The sequence below is a fragment of the Malaya genurostris genome, chromosome 1 (assembly GCF_030247185.1).
Source record: "Malaya genurostris strain Urasoe2022 chromosome 1, Malgen_1.1, whole genome shotgun sequence".
Classification (NCBI taxonomy): Eukaryota; Metazoa; Arthropoda; class Insecta; order Diptera; family Culicidae; genus Malaya; species Malaya genurostris.
Window position 1 is genome coordinate 146,766,341 of NC_080570.1, and position 18,695 is coordinate 146,785,035.

The following is an 18,695-nucleotide window of genomic DNA, read 5'->3' on the forward strand; positions in this document are numbered from 1 at the left end:
GGGTTGGTAAACGACTGAATAATGCCTCTTGTCCAGTAATTCCTATACCTATCTCCCCGTGGAGCCGGCTGGGGTACGAGTAACCATTAGAAGGCTCGGGTAACCAACCCCGGTGGGACCTTGGTCATATGCTGACAGGGAAGATCAGAGAGCGAGCCTATTCGAGCGTCTGTTCCCTATGTTAGGGGCCTTGAAACATCATCTGCTCTCCATGTTAAGAGCGGCTGATTATCGTACTTGTGTAAAAGTGGAACTCTAAACAGGGCTGACAAGATGGCCCTCTGGTGAGACAGAAGGTTGGTACAGACCTAACAAAACGCCCGTGAAACAGTAGTTACGGATAATCAAGTAGAAAAAACGACTTGTAACCTAGGCGACGAACAAAGGTCTACGATTGGAAGATACGACTGAATGCTGCATAATGAGCCTTAAATTCGCGGCTTCGATGTTGTAGCACTACAGGAATTTTGTTGGACGGGACAGAAGGTGTAGAAAAGTGGTCATCGAGCGGCTACCTTCTATCAGAGCTGTGGCATAATCAGTGTTCTAGCAACGGGATTCGTAGTGTAGTGAATGAGTAGCAGCCAATCAGTGATAGGAGGTGCGTATTGAAGATCAACGGCCGCTTCTTCAATTATAGCATCATCAACTTGCACTGCCCACATGAGACGAGAAGGAAGCATTCTACGCACAGCTGGAGCGAACCTACGGTAGCTGTTGAAATTAAAAAAAAACTGCTCTCTGTTTTTTTTCAAAAATTTTCAAAATTCCAATAAACTGGTTATTAAAGCGAACACTTGACGTTAATGCATTTAGTACCAGGAAGTTTGTTAAACCCGAAAGACAAATGAGTGAAACCTCGGCAACGAAATAAAAAAGACGGATGAGTAATGTCAGAGACATAACCGGAGTACGAATAAAATAATCTTCCGCTGCTAAACACTGTCGAGTGCAATGCAAAAAATCAGTTGGAACTTACAATATTAGTGGCCCAAGTCCAAGCAGAGATTCAGATCCTGTAACTGGATCAAATCTTACCGTATTACTAGAGCTGGATTCATAATATGGAAAGTTCAGGTCCGGTTCTAGTTCCAGGTTCAGGATTTGAATTCCGAAATCCTAGGGCTAGTAATATGAAAGGTACAAGTTCACGACCAGAATTGGGACCTAGATCAGTAAGATGGTAAGTCTAGGTTCAGTTCTAGATCCAAATACAAACCCATAAACGGTATTCGCGCCAGACTGAATTCAGAATTGGCAACGAATTCTGGAACAAAAATCTGAACTGAAGCTTAGTACTGGATTCTGGAATTAAAATCCGAATCTGAATTCTTGAACCGGCTCCTGGATATGAATTTAACACCTGGGTTCTGAAGCTGAATTCTGGAATTCTAAACCTGCATTTTCAACTAAATTTATTTCCAGATCTAAGTTCATAATCAGAACATAAATTTTAGAGTTGAATTTCGGAAACACATCCTGGTCATGTATTCTGGAATTTAATTTTCGAACTGAATTCTGAAACAGGATGTTGAAACTGAATTTTGAAACTAAATTCTCTAGCCGAGTACTGTACCTAAATCTAAATCCTGGATTCTAAAACGCGGTAATGGTCAAAGCCAGTTTTCGAATTAGAAAAAGACAACATTTGAAGCTGAATTTTGAACCTGAATTCTTACACAGATTTCTGAAACAGGAGCTCAATTTTGAAATTGAATTCAGAATCAAGGTTTTAGATCAGATTTTATAATTTACGCACTGAAGGTGGTAACTGTAACTGAATATTGCGAGAATAATCGAAACAGCCCACGGATAAGAGAAAAATAAAGAAATGTTGGAGATGAATTCTGGACCTGGGTTTTCAAATGGTAATTTGGAGCAGTACCTAATTCTGTAACTGAATACTGGATCAGAAGTCGGGAACTGAACCCTGCTTTCTGGGACGCGGGAATGTTCAGAATCGTTGTCCGAGCAGAACGAAGCCTATCTCGCCACGCGCTTTTCGATTTGATGCTCATTTAGTCCTTAAATCTTATAAAACTTTAATTTTAACGAATTTTTAATTTTTAGTTGGTTTGACATAAAGTCGCCATAACTAAGTTCAGTTTAGCAATGACTGAGCGAAAACATGTATTGGAGAAGCCAAATGAATGAAAAACTAACAGAAAAGATGATTTATTGGAAAAAGATACGCTAAGAGACAGGACTCGAAGCTGCGTTCTTATGCATTCCGTGCATACGCGCTACCATTTCGCCACTCTGAATCTTGTTTTAGTCACTCTAAAACGCCAGTCAGACACAGTAGACCATGTTCGATGAACGTTCTACTGTGTCTGACTGGCGTTTTAGAGTGACTAAAACAAGATTCAGAGTGGCGAAATGGTAGCGTGTATGCACGGAACGCATAAGAACGCAGGTTCGAGTCCTGTCTCTGAGCGTATCTTTTTCCAATGAATCATCTTTTCTGTTAGTTTTTCATTCATTTGGCTTCTCTAATATATGTTTCCGCTCAGTCATTGCAAAACTGAATTTAATTTTAAGTTATTTATGGTTATCTGATACTACTAGTAGTTTTATCATAATTTGCTGATCGTATTTCCGATGGCATTCGCGATTAAAAACTTATCACTCTTCAAAAACGCTAATCTCGGAGAAGCACCTTATAGTAAGGTGAGACGTGAAGTCCTGGCATTACATTCCTTTGTGGAATTTGGCCTTTCTGTTTCAACAGACTTAGCAGCCGATTCTTACCGTACAGAATCATTGCACGGCTAGTACTATGGATCCTACTGACACTAAGAATCTTTTCCGGTCGGGGCTCGAACATACAACAACTGCCTTGTACGACCAGCGTCCTATGCATTGATCCGCCAACCCGGGAGACGTATTCACGTCAAAATCGCACTTTATTGACCGTACTCGGAACCTGCAAAACTGTTTGAGCAAAATGATGTGCAGTAACTAATTTAGTGAAAAATCGTTTGCTGTAAATGCAAATGCGATAAGCAATGAATGTCAAAGCTTTCATAATTTACATCGCAATTGCTGAAATTTTAGTAAAGTGCTGTCAATAATTTCCGCATTGGATCACTGTAAATTTCAGCAAATAAGATAATTATTTGCTAATTTTTCCGTAAAATTTAGACAGTTGTGAGTTGCTTAAACATCAGCTAACAGTTTTTGCTGGATGCATTTGCTGTCATTCCAGCTCGGCAATCTTGCAGAAACTCGTCAATAATAATTTAGTGTGTAGTTGTCATAGGACCCAAGCCAAATAAGTTGCGGTTCATTCAATTTTAGTGAACGAGACTCTCGGTGTTGGGTGATTTTACCCTTTGTGTTTTGATTGCAATGGAAAGAGCGGAGGAAAGGATTCAAAACAACTTAAAACTGAGTAGAGAGTAGTAAAATAATAGGGACTTTTTATTTTCTGTATATACCGTGTACATGTTCGAATGCGGTTACCCATCTTTCAGGGTAGTTCCATACCAAATCGTCTTCACATATGGCTGATGGTAGCATCGACTCATCACCGCTTCTAAGGGTTTCGCAAATTATTATTGCTTCTCATTTGTACCTCGCTATGTACACGGAACCGCAAAAATAGTTAATTTTGAGTTCTTTCCACCCAATTTCGGGGTTCCGCTCAATAACCCAGTTTTGCCACCCTCAAAAAATATACTGAAAGGTAAGTTATATTAACTCAATAGTAAGTTATATTTACACGGTTGAGTTATATTGACTCAAGGTTGAATAAGGTTGACTTAATTTTTGCTAATCAAACAAAACTCTCGCTGTTGAGCGGTTTCTCGCTTTGTGCTTTGACAACAATGGGGTGAGCAAACCAACTTAAAATTAAGCAAATAGAAGTAAAAAAATAGGTAGATTTTATTTTCTGTGTAAATATATACAGCTTAAATTTATCTGACACCCTTTTTCTTTCTTTCAGTGTTCCACATGACGCGATCGTTCGGAGTGATTTACGACGAATACGTCGTGGATCAGGGTAAAAATCTTACCCTTCAGTGTAAGTCACCGTACCCGGTGAGGTGGGTGCACGGTGGACGCCGCGACGATTTTCAGCAATTCCAGGTATGTCGACTTGCAATAGAATTACACTTTCCTTGCTTTGAACCGTGAATTTCAACTGCCGTGTGCACACCAAATCCGTCTTTTGGTGTTCGGTAATTATTTTTACTGAATGATCTTTAAAATCTATCCAGTTCACTGTCATCTGTCAGACAACTAGTGGAATGCGGTGGAACAAGAGTAATATTACGGAGCATTTGCTTTCATTTTACTGACAATGTTTGTACACACTTAAACCTAATTCTTGAGTTCGGTAAAGTAAAATGCCGAGACAGATCGACAACGACACAATTTTACTGAATTGTGTTCATAAATATTTGAATTTGAACGTGTTCGTAAATATTTAAATTTGAATTATTTTGTCTTTGGAGAAGTAAAAACTTACCACTGCTCCAAGGTAGCTCAATGGTAACACAATTCCACGTAATGGAAGATCTTCCATTTCATTTACTTTTTCCAAATTGTTTCTCGAATCACCCAGTCAAGTGAATGAACTCAACCGGAATCAACCAGTCGACAATTAGAAAATAATGTCGCCAATTCTCGCAAATCCGTTTAACAACGGCACTACAAACACGACTTGCAAAAGGCTTGACTAGCGTCACATTTCCTCACAGTTGGCGACCTCCAGTCTACTTATTGCTAGTGCTAGTTGACAGTAGAAAAAAAAGTCATATGAACCCGTGAGAACACATGGCAAAGGAAGAGTGTGTCTGTATACACTCATTACGTGACACAGATTAACCACTTCCGTCCGATGTAAGTATATATGTACATGAACGTTCACTCGTTTTCTCAAGTTGCCCCTTGAAGAACAAAGTTCTCTGGTGCGGTTCGCTGCCCTTCATGATCTTCAAAAGGTAAAAGAGTGAAAATAATGCGGGTAAGTGATTACGAAAGGGGATACTGGACTGGTACACTGAGGAAATAGTGCAATCGGAATTCAAGCGAGTGTCTTTCACTAGTAAATAATCAATACCAGTAGTAATCGGATGCTAGGAGATTATAGCGTTTCCATAATAAAACCTTCTGCTCATTTCCTGAAGTGTTTTCTACACGACCCGAATACAGAATGACGCATTGTTTGGTTGCAGATCATGAAAACCAGAAAAACAAAGCACTTCATTCTTGTAGATTTTCCGACATAGGTAGGTGCAGCACATTAACCACCCTCGAGGGGTTGTTTTGTTTCCTTTACAGCATCGTTCCATACATTCGCTATTCGCTTTTTGCTGTCACCGTGACTGACGTGATGTGCAGTCTGATTTCAAGCTTTTTGCACACGCCTCCTACGGTTAGGGATGGAACAAAGTAGCCAAGCGTAGCCACAATGATTGCCATCTCAACGCGCCCCAACAGAGAGAATGACAAAAGGATGCGGAAAATGGATCCCAACAGATGTTGGCACCGAGATAAAGATGAAGCGGACGAGTGTTCTTAAGCAAACGGGAAACAAAAGCAGTAATGATTGAAAATAATAACGATGAAAGATAAAAGATACGGGTTGTTGGTTTTGATGGAGGATGGCCTTTTGTTTGTTGTTTCAACTGGGACCGCGGCCAATGTCATTGTCCAAGGTTACAAGTGGATTGTTGTTTTGAGAGAACAAGGCACACAGTCAAGTGTGTGTGTGTGTCAATGTCATTCACCATTTCGGGAAGGTTTGAATTTTCCGCAATCGGTTATCGAATTGCCAAGTAGGCTTTGGCCGACGACATGACCAGGCACTCCGAAGAAAAATCGAAATAAAACGTGTCTGTTAGCGATTTACCACCAGTTACCACAAATATAGCGACCTTTTGATAATGATAAAAATATTATTCTCGAGCAACACTGTTCAAGTTGCTACGAGCTAGTTACCTAGGAACCCCGAATAAATAAACAAAACTAAATTGAGGAACAGTTAAAATTATTTAACTTTTGGTCCCTCATTACCACTTTATAAGAGTAACCTAAGAAAGTAGAACGTGCAAATGTTACAGCCATCATGAGTGCAAGCTGTAATAAAAGTGAGTGCATGAAATTTTATTTGTGAGCTTTCAATATAGGTATGTTGTGGTATATAAATATACCATGATTACGTTCCAAATAGTATTGTGATATTACATCATTTTCATTCGGCTAACACAGATTTTACTCTTTGCAGTTCACCGTATTCGGAAATGATCTTAGAGTTGGACATGTACAGCCTGCAAGGGCGATATACTGTTCCCTATAAAAACATTTGCCAAAGTTCATTTGTCTGATAAAATTTTGCCAATACAATGAATAAATGAGAATTGAAGGAAACGCTTAAAAATCATTCACTAATTTTATTTCATACTATTACGTACATTAAACTATCTGAGGAGAATGACAAAAAAAATGACGAATAAAAACAAAAGGATTTTCCCTAGTGAGTCCAAGCTTCTGCAGTACATTCGATCATTTCAAGATCAGTTTAGTTTTTTGTATGTCAGTTTCCTTCAAGTAGAATTTATTTTAGGTATCATTATTTATCGTTAGTAGCATGGCCTAATTATTTTGAATGCCAAATCCATGTATCCTTTTCAAATACAGTAGTACTTTGTAGTCCTACCCATAGGCTAATTTCAAGCCACAAATGTGGCTAAAATTACTACACCAAGACCCCGACTAATTAATCCACTGCTCTAACAGAAACTGCATAAAATGGATCTTCCACTTGAACCGATGAATCCATTTTAATTTTTTCGTAATAATATACCCGTTTTGCAGTTTCATTTGTTTACATTTCATAAGTCTTCAATATACAGTTACCAAGGTTATGGTAACTGTTATTCAAAATCAATAAAATATCAACTTGCGTTGCCAGTTTGAATATTTTTCCAAGCGATTTCGTTTTGACATTACGAGTTACTGAGGGGTAGTTAAATTTCCGATACAGTTTTAATAGACGAGTGGCAGGTCGTGTCGTCGCTTTGGCTCTCATTGAAAATAACAATGAGTGACACACCACTCAATTTCATGAAAAGTGCACGTTGTTAAAATTTGAGATTCCGCCTATTTACTATTTTTTCGGCAAAGGCACAAAGCAGTCGAAAATAGAGTTTGTTTACTCAGAAGGGGGAAAATTTTTCTTCAAAATTCGAGTGAATTTAAGTGAGCTAGGACTTTTCAACAAAGGTGTTTATTTATGGTTTCTAATAGATGACTCGGAATAAGACGGTCGGAATACTTCTAGTTTCACTGCTCCAAAAACATCATATTAACCAAGATATCCAGCTCTCGCATTTCCCGAACAAATCCTTTGCAACATCCTTTTTTGCGAGCATGTCGCCCTCAGGGGAGTCCGCTTCGAACCTCTTATATAGAAGTAGGGGAACGAAATGTCAAATTCGTGCGTGCCAAAATAGCAGCACTGCGTACCCATACAATTGACATGATATGTTGAATGTGATGCCATGCGATGGCGTTACTGAGCTGAAGATTGATTTCGCTCCAAGCTGACAGGATCTGACTGTTCGGAAACGTGCGGAGATAGACCTCCCGCAGAAGTCCCACTTGCGCCAAGGATTGCTCACTTTCTTCGGCTTACCCAAAGTGAGCTTTAGTCCGATTGCAGGTGCGTATACAAGGGGGGCTTTTAGGGGTTCCAACCCCTTCCAGAGATTAAAATAATAATAATTACGTTATCACAACTCCAGAAATATGACGAATTTCGCACCAATTCAAACAAAAGTTGGCAGCACTCTCTCTGATTTGAATGAAGCTTTACAGACTTTGTGTCAAAAACTAGCTGCATACTTTTTTTTTCGAAATTGATCTAGACTGTGTCTTTTGTAAGGGGCTAAACAATTTTATTCAATTTTTTTCATAGAGCTATTGTCGGAAATGATAAACCTTACAAAAAAGTGTTATACAAGTGATTTTCAAAAAATGACTTAAAACTAAAAAAACCTTATCGAATCCTACACTGAAAAAAAAATGAATTTTCGAATTTTAAATCGATTTTAAAAACAAAACTATTATTGATTTTGATAAAAAAAAATCCACCAGCATATGGGGCATATTTAAGGAAAAGCAGCTTTTCAAACAAAAACCATTTCTTGTCCAAACTTTTCAAGTATTTTATCCAGTGTCTTTTTATTAAAAACTAAACTAAACTGAAAGTCATAATTATCCCAAGATTATGATAAATCTCGATGTGCAGAAAATATCAGTGCTGGATAAGAAAAAGTTTTTGTTAGACATTTTTTTTCCGTTCAAAACGCCCATCTTACAATATATGGAAGGTTGGCAGGGAACATAATTATCTATGTTGGAACAAAATTTCATTCAAATAAAGAATGGCGTGTTTTGTAATTCGACTTCAAACTTTTAAGATCAATTTTTTTCAGTGTGAAATTCGATTAAAGACTGTCCCAGAGTTTGGACGCACTTTGATTTCGCTGTAAATAATTCACAAGTGTTAGATATCCAAATTTTATTCGATATATTGATAATATTAGACTACAACAACAGATAATTACTCTCAACATTTGCTACTTAGCCATTCTAGACTAGCTGGTGCACCTTCTTGCGAACGTTCATTATTAAATTCCGTACAGACTTCTTGGCGACAAGTTTTGCACTTTTTTCCAATCTTTTTCGAGCTGTTGAATGATTTCAGCTGCCGAGACATGTTTCCTAAGATGTGCCTTCGTTAATGACCAAAATTCCTCAATTGGTCGAAGTTGTGGGAAATTTGGTGGATTCATGTCTTTTGGGACGCAAATGTCATTTTTGGTAGTATACCATTCTACCGTTGATTTCGAGTAGTGGTAAGAAGCAAGATCCGGCCAGAAGACAACAGTATCCTTGTGGCTTCGAATCATGTGTAGAAGTCGTTTTTGTAAACATACCTTTATGTATATTTCGCTGTTCATTGAAAGAGTGGTGATGAAGGGTTTCGAAATCTTACCGCAGCTACAAATTGTTTGCCAGACCATAGCTTTCTTACCAAATTTTTCGACTTCAATCGATGTCTCGGACTGGTTTAACACTTGCCCTTCTAATACCGTATAATATTGTGGTCTCGACAAGGATTTGTAAACGAGTTTCACGTAGGTTTCGTCGTCCATGATTATGCAGTTCAAATTTCCAGTAAGAATCGTATTGTACAGCTTTCGAACCCTCGGCCTGATCGATGCTTCTTATTTCGGACTACGTTTTGGTTGTTTCTGCTTCTTATAGGTTCGAAGATTCAAACGTTCTTTAGCACGAAGAACATTTGACTTCGAAGTGCCCACTTTTTTGGCAACATCCCGAACTGAAACCTCCTTCTTTTGCTCGAACGCCTTCAGTATACTGAGGTTTAGCAGGACCTTTTTTTCGACCCGTTTTCGGTTTATCCTCAAAGGTGTTAACCTCACCGAACTTCCTGATTGCATTTCGCACGGCTTTTTCACTTACTCCTTCCATTTTTGCTATCTTTCTCAGTGACAGTCCGCGTTCTGTGCACCTTTTGTACACAATTTTTCGACGTTGTTCTGCTGAAAGTCCACGCATTTCGAAACAAACTAGTGAAAACGAATAAACAACTGCACAAGTGGTTAGAGAAGAGTGTAAACAACAGGACGCAGCCATAAAAATTGACAGATTCTGAACCATTGCGAAATGGCAGCGGTTTTTAGTTGCGTCCATACTTTCTGGGACAGTCTTTAAACGTGGTATTAACAACAATCTTACACCTTTGTCAATTCGAGAAAATATTCAAACTGGGAAAAAGTTATAAGGAATTTAATTTGGAGTAATTTCGTTACACTTACGTGTTGTGAAATTTTGAAAATGCACCCAGGTGAGCATAGTAAAGAAAGACGTAGTGCTACGATAAAACGTTCCAACGCGTCCCGGTCTCCCCTACTATGTTTTTGCTTGATAGATTATGAAAAACACAATAGTTAATTCCGGTAACAATCTTGCTAGGACATACCAAGCACTGATCAGAAAGAAATGAATCGATTCCGTCCAAAATCTTGCTGAGATTTTTAAAAGGTGCTATATGTAAGAGGTAGATTCTGTTTATTTACCTTCTCTTCAATTAATTACTAAGCCTTCCGGCGTTTTCCCCCTCAGATCTTTCTATAAATCGATACCCAAAGCCTTTAACTTTTGGTCAGCACTGGAAAATTATTGAAACGCCTTCCTTATAACCGGACAAGAAGTAAACAAAGAGAAACTGACACTTGTTTGTTCGCTTTTCTGTAAGAAAAAAAATGACATGACGTACAGTTTTGATTAAGTTCTGTTAGGGCATATTCAGGAGTGTTTTAGTTCTAGATGCATAATTTATGTCAGTTACAAAATTTAAATCTGGATTTTATAACAAGAAAAACTGGCAGCCCCAGCAGTGTTTTACTCGTGTTTCAAATATACAAAAAAATAGAACGGCATCGTAGACCAGTTTTAAATTTGACAGAAGAACTGGTCGAATAAATAAAACTAGAACGGCTTGCTGGGGATACGTTTGTTTCAGTTTCATTTAAATTATAGACCACCCATATGAATGTCGCAGCTGCTGAATTTGCTCTTATGATCTTGCGATTGGACATCAAGATTTAATTTGAAAACAAAAGCTAATGACTTTAAGTCGTATACAATGGATAGGAAAACATTAGTCAATTAGTGTTACAAACAATTTACCCTACCAAATGCAAATTAATGACTGTGCTAATCCCTCCGGAGCTGGTTCATGCGAGACGAATAACGCGAGCGAAGTACAAATGTCATCATTTAGCCTATAATTATTGCATACGACTAACTAATAACTAAATGACAGCTGAGCTAAGTGTGTATGATTTCAGCAAATAGCTTAGCAAAGCTGCACGGTAATTTTGATATGCATGATTTGTAGTATAATTTTCCTTCTATTGTACCGCTAAATGGCAAATGATGCATTAGAAATATTGTGAATTGTTTGTAAAAAACAACAATAGGGCCTAATGTTTGTACCTTAGATTAAATGTATTCGAGAATGGATGCGAACTTTTGTTTTGACCGTATTTCCTGTCAAGTTTAAATCTGAAGCAGCAGCGACGCTATTCAAAAAATCCAGCCTACTCTTCTGCGATTGTTGCACTGCCCAAGCACCGATCTTCGAACTATGAAACGGAGTCAATTCTCAGATTTTGCTCGATGATTTGAAAAATAGGCTAGATTTTCATAAGTTAGGTATTGGATATATCAAAGTTGATATGAGTCGAAGAAAACGTTACGTCATAATGAAATCATAATTCAATATAAGCTGAAATAACAACAAACGAAGACAGTAGAAAAATATCTATTTTTCAACAAACAATTCTTTCAGCAGAATCTATTTATATTCAACCCCAGATTTCTACACATAACAAAAAACTTTACTGTATATCTCCACAAACCATAAACATAGCTGAAAATCATCCACACTTAAGTAGGGCAGGATGAAGCAAATAACAAATCGGTGGAAATTCCTTCTTTTATCTGTGTCTTTGTCGTCATCGCCGTGCGGTGCCGGGCAACCACGGAACAGATTGAACAGACTTAAAATTCACCATTCGGGTCTGACTTCCGCAATCCAGTGGCCAGAGGTCTGGTGTGTCTGTGCGCTAGCATGTCCAGTGGACATCGGAACCGCGTAGCAAACGAAACGAAACGAAAGAAGCCGGTTGAAGGGAGTTCCTCCTTAAACGAGGATTTTTTTTCGGAACGGAAGGTGACTTCCCGTTGATTAGGTTTATGACATAACGGCAAAGCAAACAAATCGAGCTCTGGGTTGGGCCGAATGGATCGTCCGCTATGGTTCCTGGCCCCATGGAAGTCAACCATCGATAAGAATTTTCTTTGTTGAAATGGAGAGGGGAAAGCCAAAGTAGAAAAGAAATCAATCAATTTTCAATAAGTCGTTTTCCCGATTTTTACGCTTCCTACCATGCCAAAAAAATGTTGTCGCCAACATTAGACATCTATTGACACGCCGCCAACCGACCGGATGGTTACGAATTTATGTCATCGCGATGCTACTTGGTAGTAAAAAGTTTTTTTTGTTTCGTCACGCGAAACACGCATCATCCGCTTCGGTGGCGAAAAGCTTCACGTGATCGGGATTGGATTGGATTGGATACTTCGTTCAAATTTGAGTGTTCTATCAATAAGAATGCAGTTTAGACGATTATTCCCATAATAAATCCGGATCTTTGCATTGCATCTGCGAGCACAATGTGGAGGAGTTATCAACAGAGTGCATCATTATGCTTCATCCTAACTGACGTTGAAAGTTATTCATGTTGATATTTCATTATTCTAACGGTGTCGAATCTGTGCAATCAGTCCCATCGGAAAGATTTGTCCTTACAATATATAAAATAGTAAGTCTCGTTCCACTAAATCATACCCTGCTTAATATCATCGTGCTTTTAACTGCACGCGGAATGCCTCGTGCATGCATGCTGTTGCCACCTCTTTTTCAGCTCAGCACACAATTCTTCATACTATTGATTTTCAAAAAATCGTTACTATTGATTTTTACAAAATTGTTCGAATTTTTCAATGAAAATACTGACAAACCTTCCATATCGAGTCCTACACTGAAAAAATGATTTTAATAATTTAAAATTAATTAACAAAAAGAAACATTTCACATTGTCTTTTTATTGAAAGATAAACCTTGGGACAAAGTTAAATTATATTCGAAAGGGGTGTTCTTTTTTCGAAAATAAACTTTAAATTTTGAAAACCGATTTTTTTAATTGTAGAATTCGAATACACTAAGGTCTTTTTTAATGCGGTCTTGTTTTATGCTTTTTTTTTGCTCCTTTTTATGCAAATTTTCAGAGTTATGTGGTGTTTTATGCGATGTTTCAGAGTTATGCGGTTTTCTTCTATGCGGTTTTTTTATGCGAATTTTCAGAGTTATGCGGTTTTTTTATGCGAATTTTCAGAGTTATGCGGTTTTTTATGCGAATTATCAGAGTTATTCGTTTTTTTGTGCGGTACGTAAACTCGCATAAAAAAGACTTCAGTGTACCGTTTCTGCATTGGCAACATATAGACTTTATCGCAAAGAGTGAGCAATTATTTTTTCCTAAATTTATCTAGACTATCTTCTGAAAAGGACTCGACATTTTTACCATTTTTTTGCAATTAGTTAAGATAGAAAAATGACAAAGCCTACAAAAATTGTTATGCTAGTTATGTTTTCAAAATATGTTGAATCTTCGAATGAAAATACTGAAAAAATTACTAAAGACTGTTCCAGAAAGTATGGACGCAACCAAAAACCACTGCCATTTCGCAATGGTTCACAATCTGTCAATTTTTATGGCTGCTTCCTGTTGTTTACACTCGTCTCTAACCACTTGTGCAGTTGTTTATTCATTTTCATTAGTTTGTTTCGAAATGCGTGGACTTTCAGCAGAACAACGACGAAAAATTGTGTACAAATGGTGCACAGAACGCGGACTGTCACTGAGAAAGATAGCAAAAATGGAATAAATAAGTGAAAAAGCCGTGCGAAATGCAATCAGGAAGTTCGATGAGGATAACACCTTTGAGGATAAACCGAAAACGGGTCGAAAAAAAGGTCCTGCTAAACCTCAGTATACTGAAGGCGTTCGAGCAAAAGAAGGAGGTTTCAGTTCGGGATGTTGCCAAAAAAGTGGGCACTTCGAAGTCAAATGTTCTTCGTGCTAAAGAACGTTTGAATCTTCGAACCTATAAGAAGCAGAAACAACCAAAACGTAGTCCGAAATAAGAAGCATCGATCAGGCCGAGGGTTCGAAAGCTGTACAATACGATTCTTACTGGAAATTTGAACTGCATAATCATGGACGACGAAACCTACGTGAAACTCGTTTACAAATCCTTGTCGAGACCACAATATTATACGGTATTAGAAGGGCAAGTGTTAAACCAGTCCGAGACATCGATTGAAGTCGAAAAATTTGGTAAGAAAGCTATGGTCTGGCAAACAATTTGTAGCTGCGGTAAGATTTCGAAACCCTTCATCACCACTCTTTCAATGAACAGCGAAATATACATAAAGGTATGTTTACAAAAACGACTTCTACACATGATTCGAAGCCACAAGGATCCTGTTGTCTTCTGGCCAGATCTTGCTTCTTACCACTACTCGAAATCAACGGTAGAATGGTATACTACCAAAAATGACATTTGCGTCCCAAAAGACATGAATCCACCAAATTTCCCACAACTTCGACCAATTGAGGAATTTTGGGCATTAACGAAGGCACATCTTAGGAAACATGTCTCGGTGGCCGAAACCATTTAACATTGGAAAAAAGTGTCAAAACTTGTCGCCAAGAAGTCTGTATGGAATGGCTAAGTAGCAAATGTTGAAAATAATATTCTGTTGTTGTAGTCTAAAATTATCAGTATATCGAATAAAATTTGAATATCCATACTTTTTGGGACAGTCTTTATTACGAAAACATTGTTTAAATAGTGAAAAAATAGTTCCAAACACCAAACATAAATATTAACCGAATCTATAATAGACCCTGTTGGACGCTTGCTAGATTTAGTTTATAATAACCTAGGAACGAAGACACATGCAGTGCGCAGGCTGCCATCTACACCAAGATAGTAAAACTACGTCCGGCGTTGTTCAACTGATGCTTCAGTCAATGGCAAACATAAGGTTGCTCAAGCCAAAACGCAGAAAAAAAACAACTAGTTCTTCTGTGAGCATATCTGCTATTGGGGACATTCGCAGTCCAAGGACAAGGATCATTGCATCATCCAGCTGCTGGTCGTTTGCATTGGAGAAAAAGAAAACGAAAAGTGAACAACGATGGCTAATGGCTTTAAATGTTATCTAAAGAACTTTTTTTTGCAACTCGAAGGTGAAAATTATCAGTTTAGTGCAAATTTAGAATAATTTGATTAGCTTTGTGCACATTTCGCTGTGCGAAATTCGCACTTAAGCAATGTTAACTACCATTTTGTTGCATCACTTTCGAGAAAAATGTTTCGAACAGTGTTTAATAGCGCAGAGAATTTAATAATTTGGTCTTTCTGAAAGCCAGAATCAACATTTTGATAGTTTCTTTCACTAAAATATGCAAATCAGAAATGAAATAATCGACATAAAAATTTTATGTGTTACTGTTTTTGCCCATTTGTGAAAGAGCTACAAACGAAATCACGTAGAAAGAAAGCTCTTAACAAAAATACTTTCTGTGTGGAATCAATCGGCACTTCGAGCAGATGTATTGCGGGTCGTTCGCAAAGTCAGTTTCTCTTCAAACAAGAGCGATTGTGTCATACAGCTGCTGGTCGTTTGCATTGGAGGAAAAGAAAACAAAAGTGGACAACGATGGGGGTTATCACACAAAATCAACCGTTCTAGCGATTTTAAATGTTATATAAAGAACTATTAAGATTAATTTCTTTGCTAATCGAAGGTATAAATCATCATCAGCTTTGTGCACTTTTAGCTGTGCGAAATTCGAACCAAATGAGTGCAAATAAAGCCAGCATTTGAATGCTTTGCATTCAAGAACAATGCTTCGACCATACAGCTGCTGGTCGTTTGCATTGGAGGAAAAGAAAACAAAAGTGGACAACGATGGGGGTTATCACACAAAATCAACCGTTCTAGCGATTTTAAATGTTATATAAAGAACTATTAAGATTAATTTCTTTGCTAATCGAAGGTATAAATCATCATCAGCTTTGTGCACTTTTAGCTGTGCGAAATTCGAACCAAATGAGTGCAAATAAAGCCAGCATTTGAATGCTTTGCATTCAAGAACAATGCTTCGACCAGCGTTCAATATCTTAGAAAATACCACCTTCTGTGAGCTTGAAATGAATCCCGCTGCTGGTCGTTTGAGTGCGAGTAACAGAAAAAATACATTTAATTGGTCCGAAAAATGGAAAATGATAATCCGAAATGAAGTAATCAACCTCAAAATTCTATATGATGTTTTTTTTGTAGTCGTTACCGCTCTTTTGATCTACTTTTTTCTTCCTTCGTTTCGTTCGCAGTGCAGCTTTCGCTTCAAACAAGTTTGGAAAATTCAACAATATATGATTGGAGAGAATACATATATTTGATTTTATAAACTCGATTTTCAATCAGAATAAGAGTCGTCACTAATACATACAACGTCCAACTTCATGGGTTGGACGTTAGCGCTGTAAGGAAGGGCACACAAGCAAGTGGCAGATTTATTTTGTGCGCCGTTCGCCAAACGAGAGGCAGCCGATTTTTTTCGGAATTTTGCTCGTGGAAATAATTGTCAACTGTGTGGAAAGTTGGAGAAATGGTAACCTTCGGTTCTTTTCTGAATCCAAAGCATTTTACAAAGAACTAATCAGATTTTACTTGAAGTGTACCAAAATAAATGTCATGACTCAATTTTAGTTGGAATACGGTTTACCCAATTCAAGCTTAAATTTCCCCATAAATAATCCCATATCGACACAGATTGATGAAAACCTGTCCGTTAAACTGATCGTGAATGATGGGGGCTCTTGTTGTCGGATGTTTTTGCTCTTTGTATTCTGACAACAATAGAAAGAACAAATGAAAGAATAGTATCAAAACAACGCAAAACATTCAATTAATATTAGGAACCTTTTAGTTTTCTGTGAACGTCAGTTGTCTCTTTTGCCTATTCTTCAAGCTTACTGCCGTGAAAAGCGTATCATCATTGGTAAGCAGATTTAAGGATTCCGGTCACGTGCGTTAAATCATTCAGCGCCTAATAGTTCCAAGGGATTGATGTGCGAAGCAATGACCGCTCCCGTTTGAATCGGTTTCCTCCGAGTCGCTGTAGAAATAAAGCCTCATGTCGAAAAAACAGCCAAACTTTTCCACCTTGGCTGTCTTGGATCGTTACGTAATATCTAGTTTTGATCTGAATGCCATGCATGATTCGTAAGAAAAAAAAAACACAACTATGTCAATATGGGCTTTGGCGGCCTTCGATTTCGGATATTTGCTCTGCACTCATCCACAAATATGAGTGCAAGTGCAAACATATTCTGTCCGGTCCGGTGACGTACCGTCATATCTGTGGGGGATTCGTCCGGGAGGGACCAGCGAGGATTATCTTCGTTTAAGCTATTTTAAGCTGGCATATTGCTGTGAAGGATTGGCCATATCCGGCAAATTGATTTCCATTCTCGATGACAGATTACCTGTATGCCAAACTCTCTGCGGTGGCTGAAATCTATGCAAATTGAGTTCCGTCAGGCTTGCTAGGTTATTGTCACACGGTTGAAGAAATAATCGTACACAGTAGGCCTGAAACTTTATGCGTCACAATTGAGAGTATCAGAAAATGGCAGAGCCTTCTGGTGCGGAAATTGACCTTGTATTTTTATAGCCGGTTATTTCTTACCGTATGCGACATTTTCGGGGCCAGTGTCATAACACTATACATATATTGATAGCACTTCCTGGCAGGATTGCTTACACACCGCTGATGAAATTGGCGCCCCATATCCTGAATCCTCGTTCTATATATTTATCCGCACATTTACTATAGTTTATTGTTAACTTTTCCGCTATTAGTACATATTTTGCAGTGATGTTAGATAATATAATAACCATTCCACAAATGGAGCATCGATAAAGGATACTCATTCCTCGCAACGGGTTGATCGATCGTTATGCTTGAAACTAAGCCCATAAATTTTATCATCTGCCACCGGCCAACAGTATTTTTAGCTCAGCATCAATAGCCATTATTTCTGTGCTGTGTTGGGAGGGAAACGCTACCGTTAATCTTTGGGTGAAAATGAACAGGCCTTTGATCGGTGCCGATAAATCCAACTAACTTGAACCGGAAAATTGATTGGAAACCTGGGATCGAAGTAGGCGTGAACGCTGATGTTTTCGTTAATCGAAATGTCGGACGGTTTTGAATAGTTAAGGCTGAAATGTGAATTAATGAAATATGACATATTATTCCAGAACTAGAATACACATTTAAAATAGATCTACGGATTTCAGAAAAAAAAACTTTACAGAAAGGAATCGGTAATACGGATCGGTGTAATGGAATTGTGAGGCTAAATACTACTTATAGAAATCCGAATCAAAGACTACAAGGATCAGCCCCATGGGGTTGTTCGAGCCATTGATGTGGAACAAGCCCACCAAAATTTCTAATGATGGACATTTTCAATTAATCGTCACACTTTTGAATCCGCAAATGCACGAGAGTCTGCTTAGATTGATCTTTATTAGAAATCAACACCGAAAAACGAACCCAGAATATAGACTCTATTTGTCGTGATTTGTATTTGTTTTATAGCCGACGAAATTACACCAATAGCCCAAATGTATGCAATTATATGTTTGTACATGCTTGCGATACGAATATCGATATTTAAGCTTCTCTTCGCCAAGCTTGTGTTCAAGTTTTGTATGCAAGCAGTTATTTTTATAGCGTTTCTCTACCATTACTACCATTCTGCGATTTCGGTTGCAGCGAACTTGTTCTCATTATCAATCGAGTTCATCTTATATAAATTAGAAATTAATCTTATGCACTCAAAATTTACCCTGGGGTAGTTGTCAATTTCTCAGGCGAATCTTGTATGACACATGATCCGATCTTGCATGACACAAGATCAGATCTTGCATGACACAAGAT

General features: G+C 38.0%; 1 protein-coding gene across 3 annotated transcripts in view; it reads left to right on the forward strand.

The window, feature by feature from the left end:
• Window positions 1-18,695, forward strand: part of LOC131426122 (uncharacterized) — an 86,316-nt gene that overhangs the window by 49,871 nt on the left and 17,750 nt on the right. For all 3 annotated transcript variants that reach the window (XM_058588571.1, XM_058588572.1, XM_058588573.1), the window contains exon 2: window positions 3,950-4,092. In XM_058588571.1, the coding sequence (XP_058444554.1) occupies window positions 3,950-4,092 (143 nt within the window). The remainder of the gene's footprint in view (window positions 1-3,949; window positions 4,093-18,695) is intronic.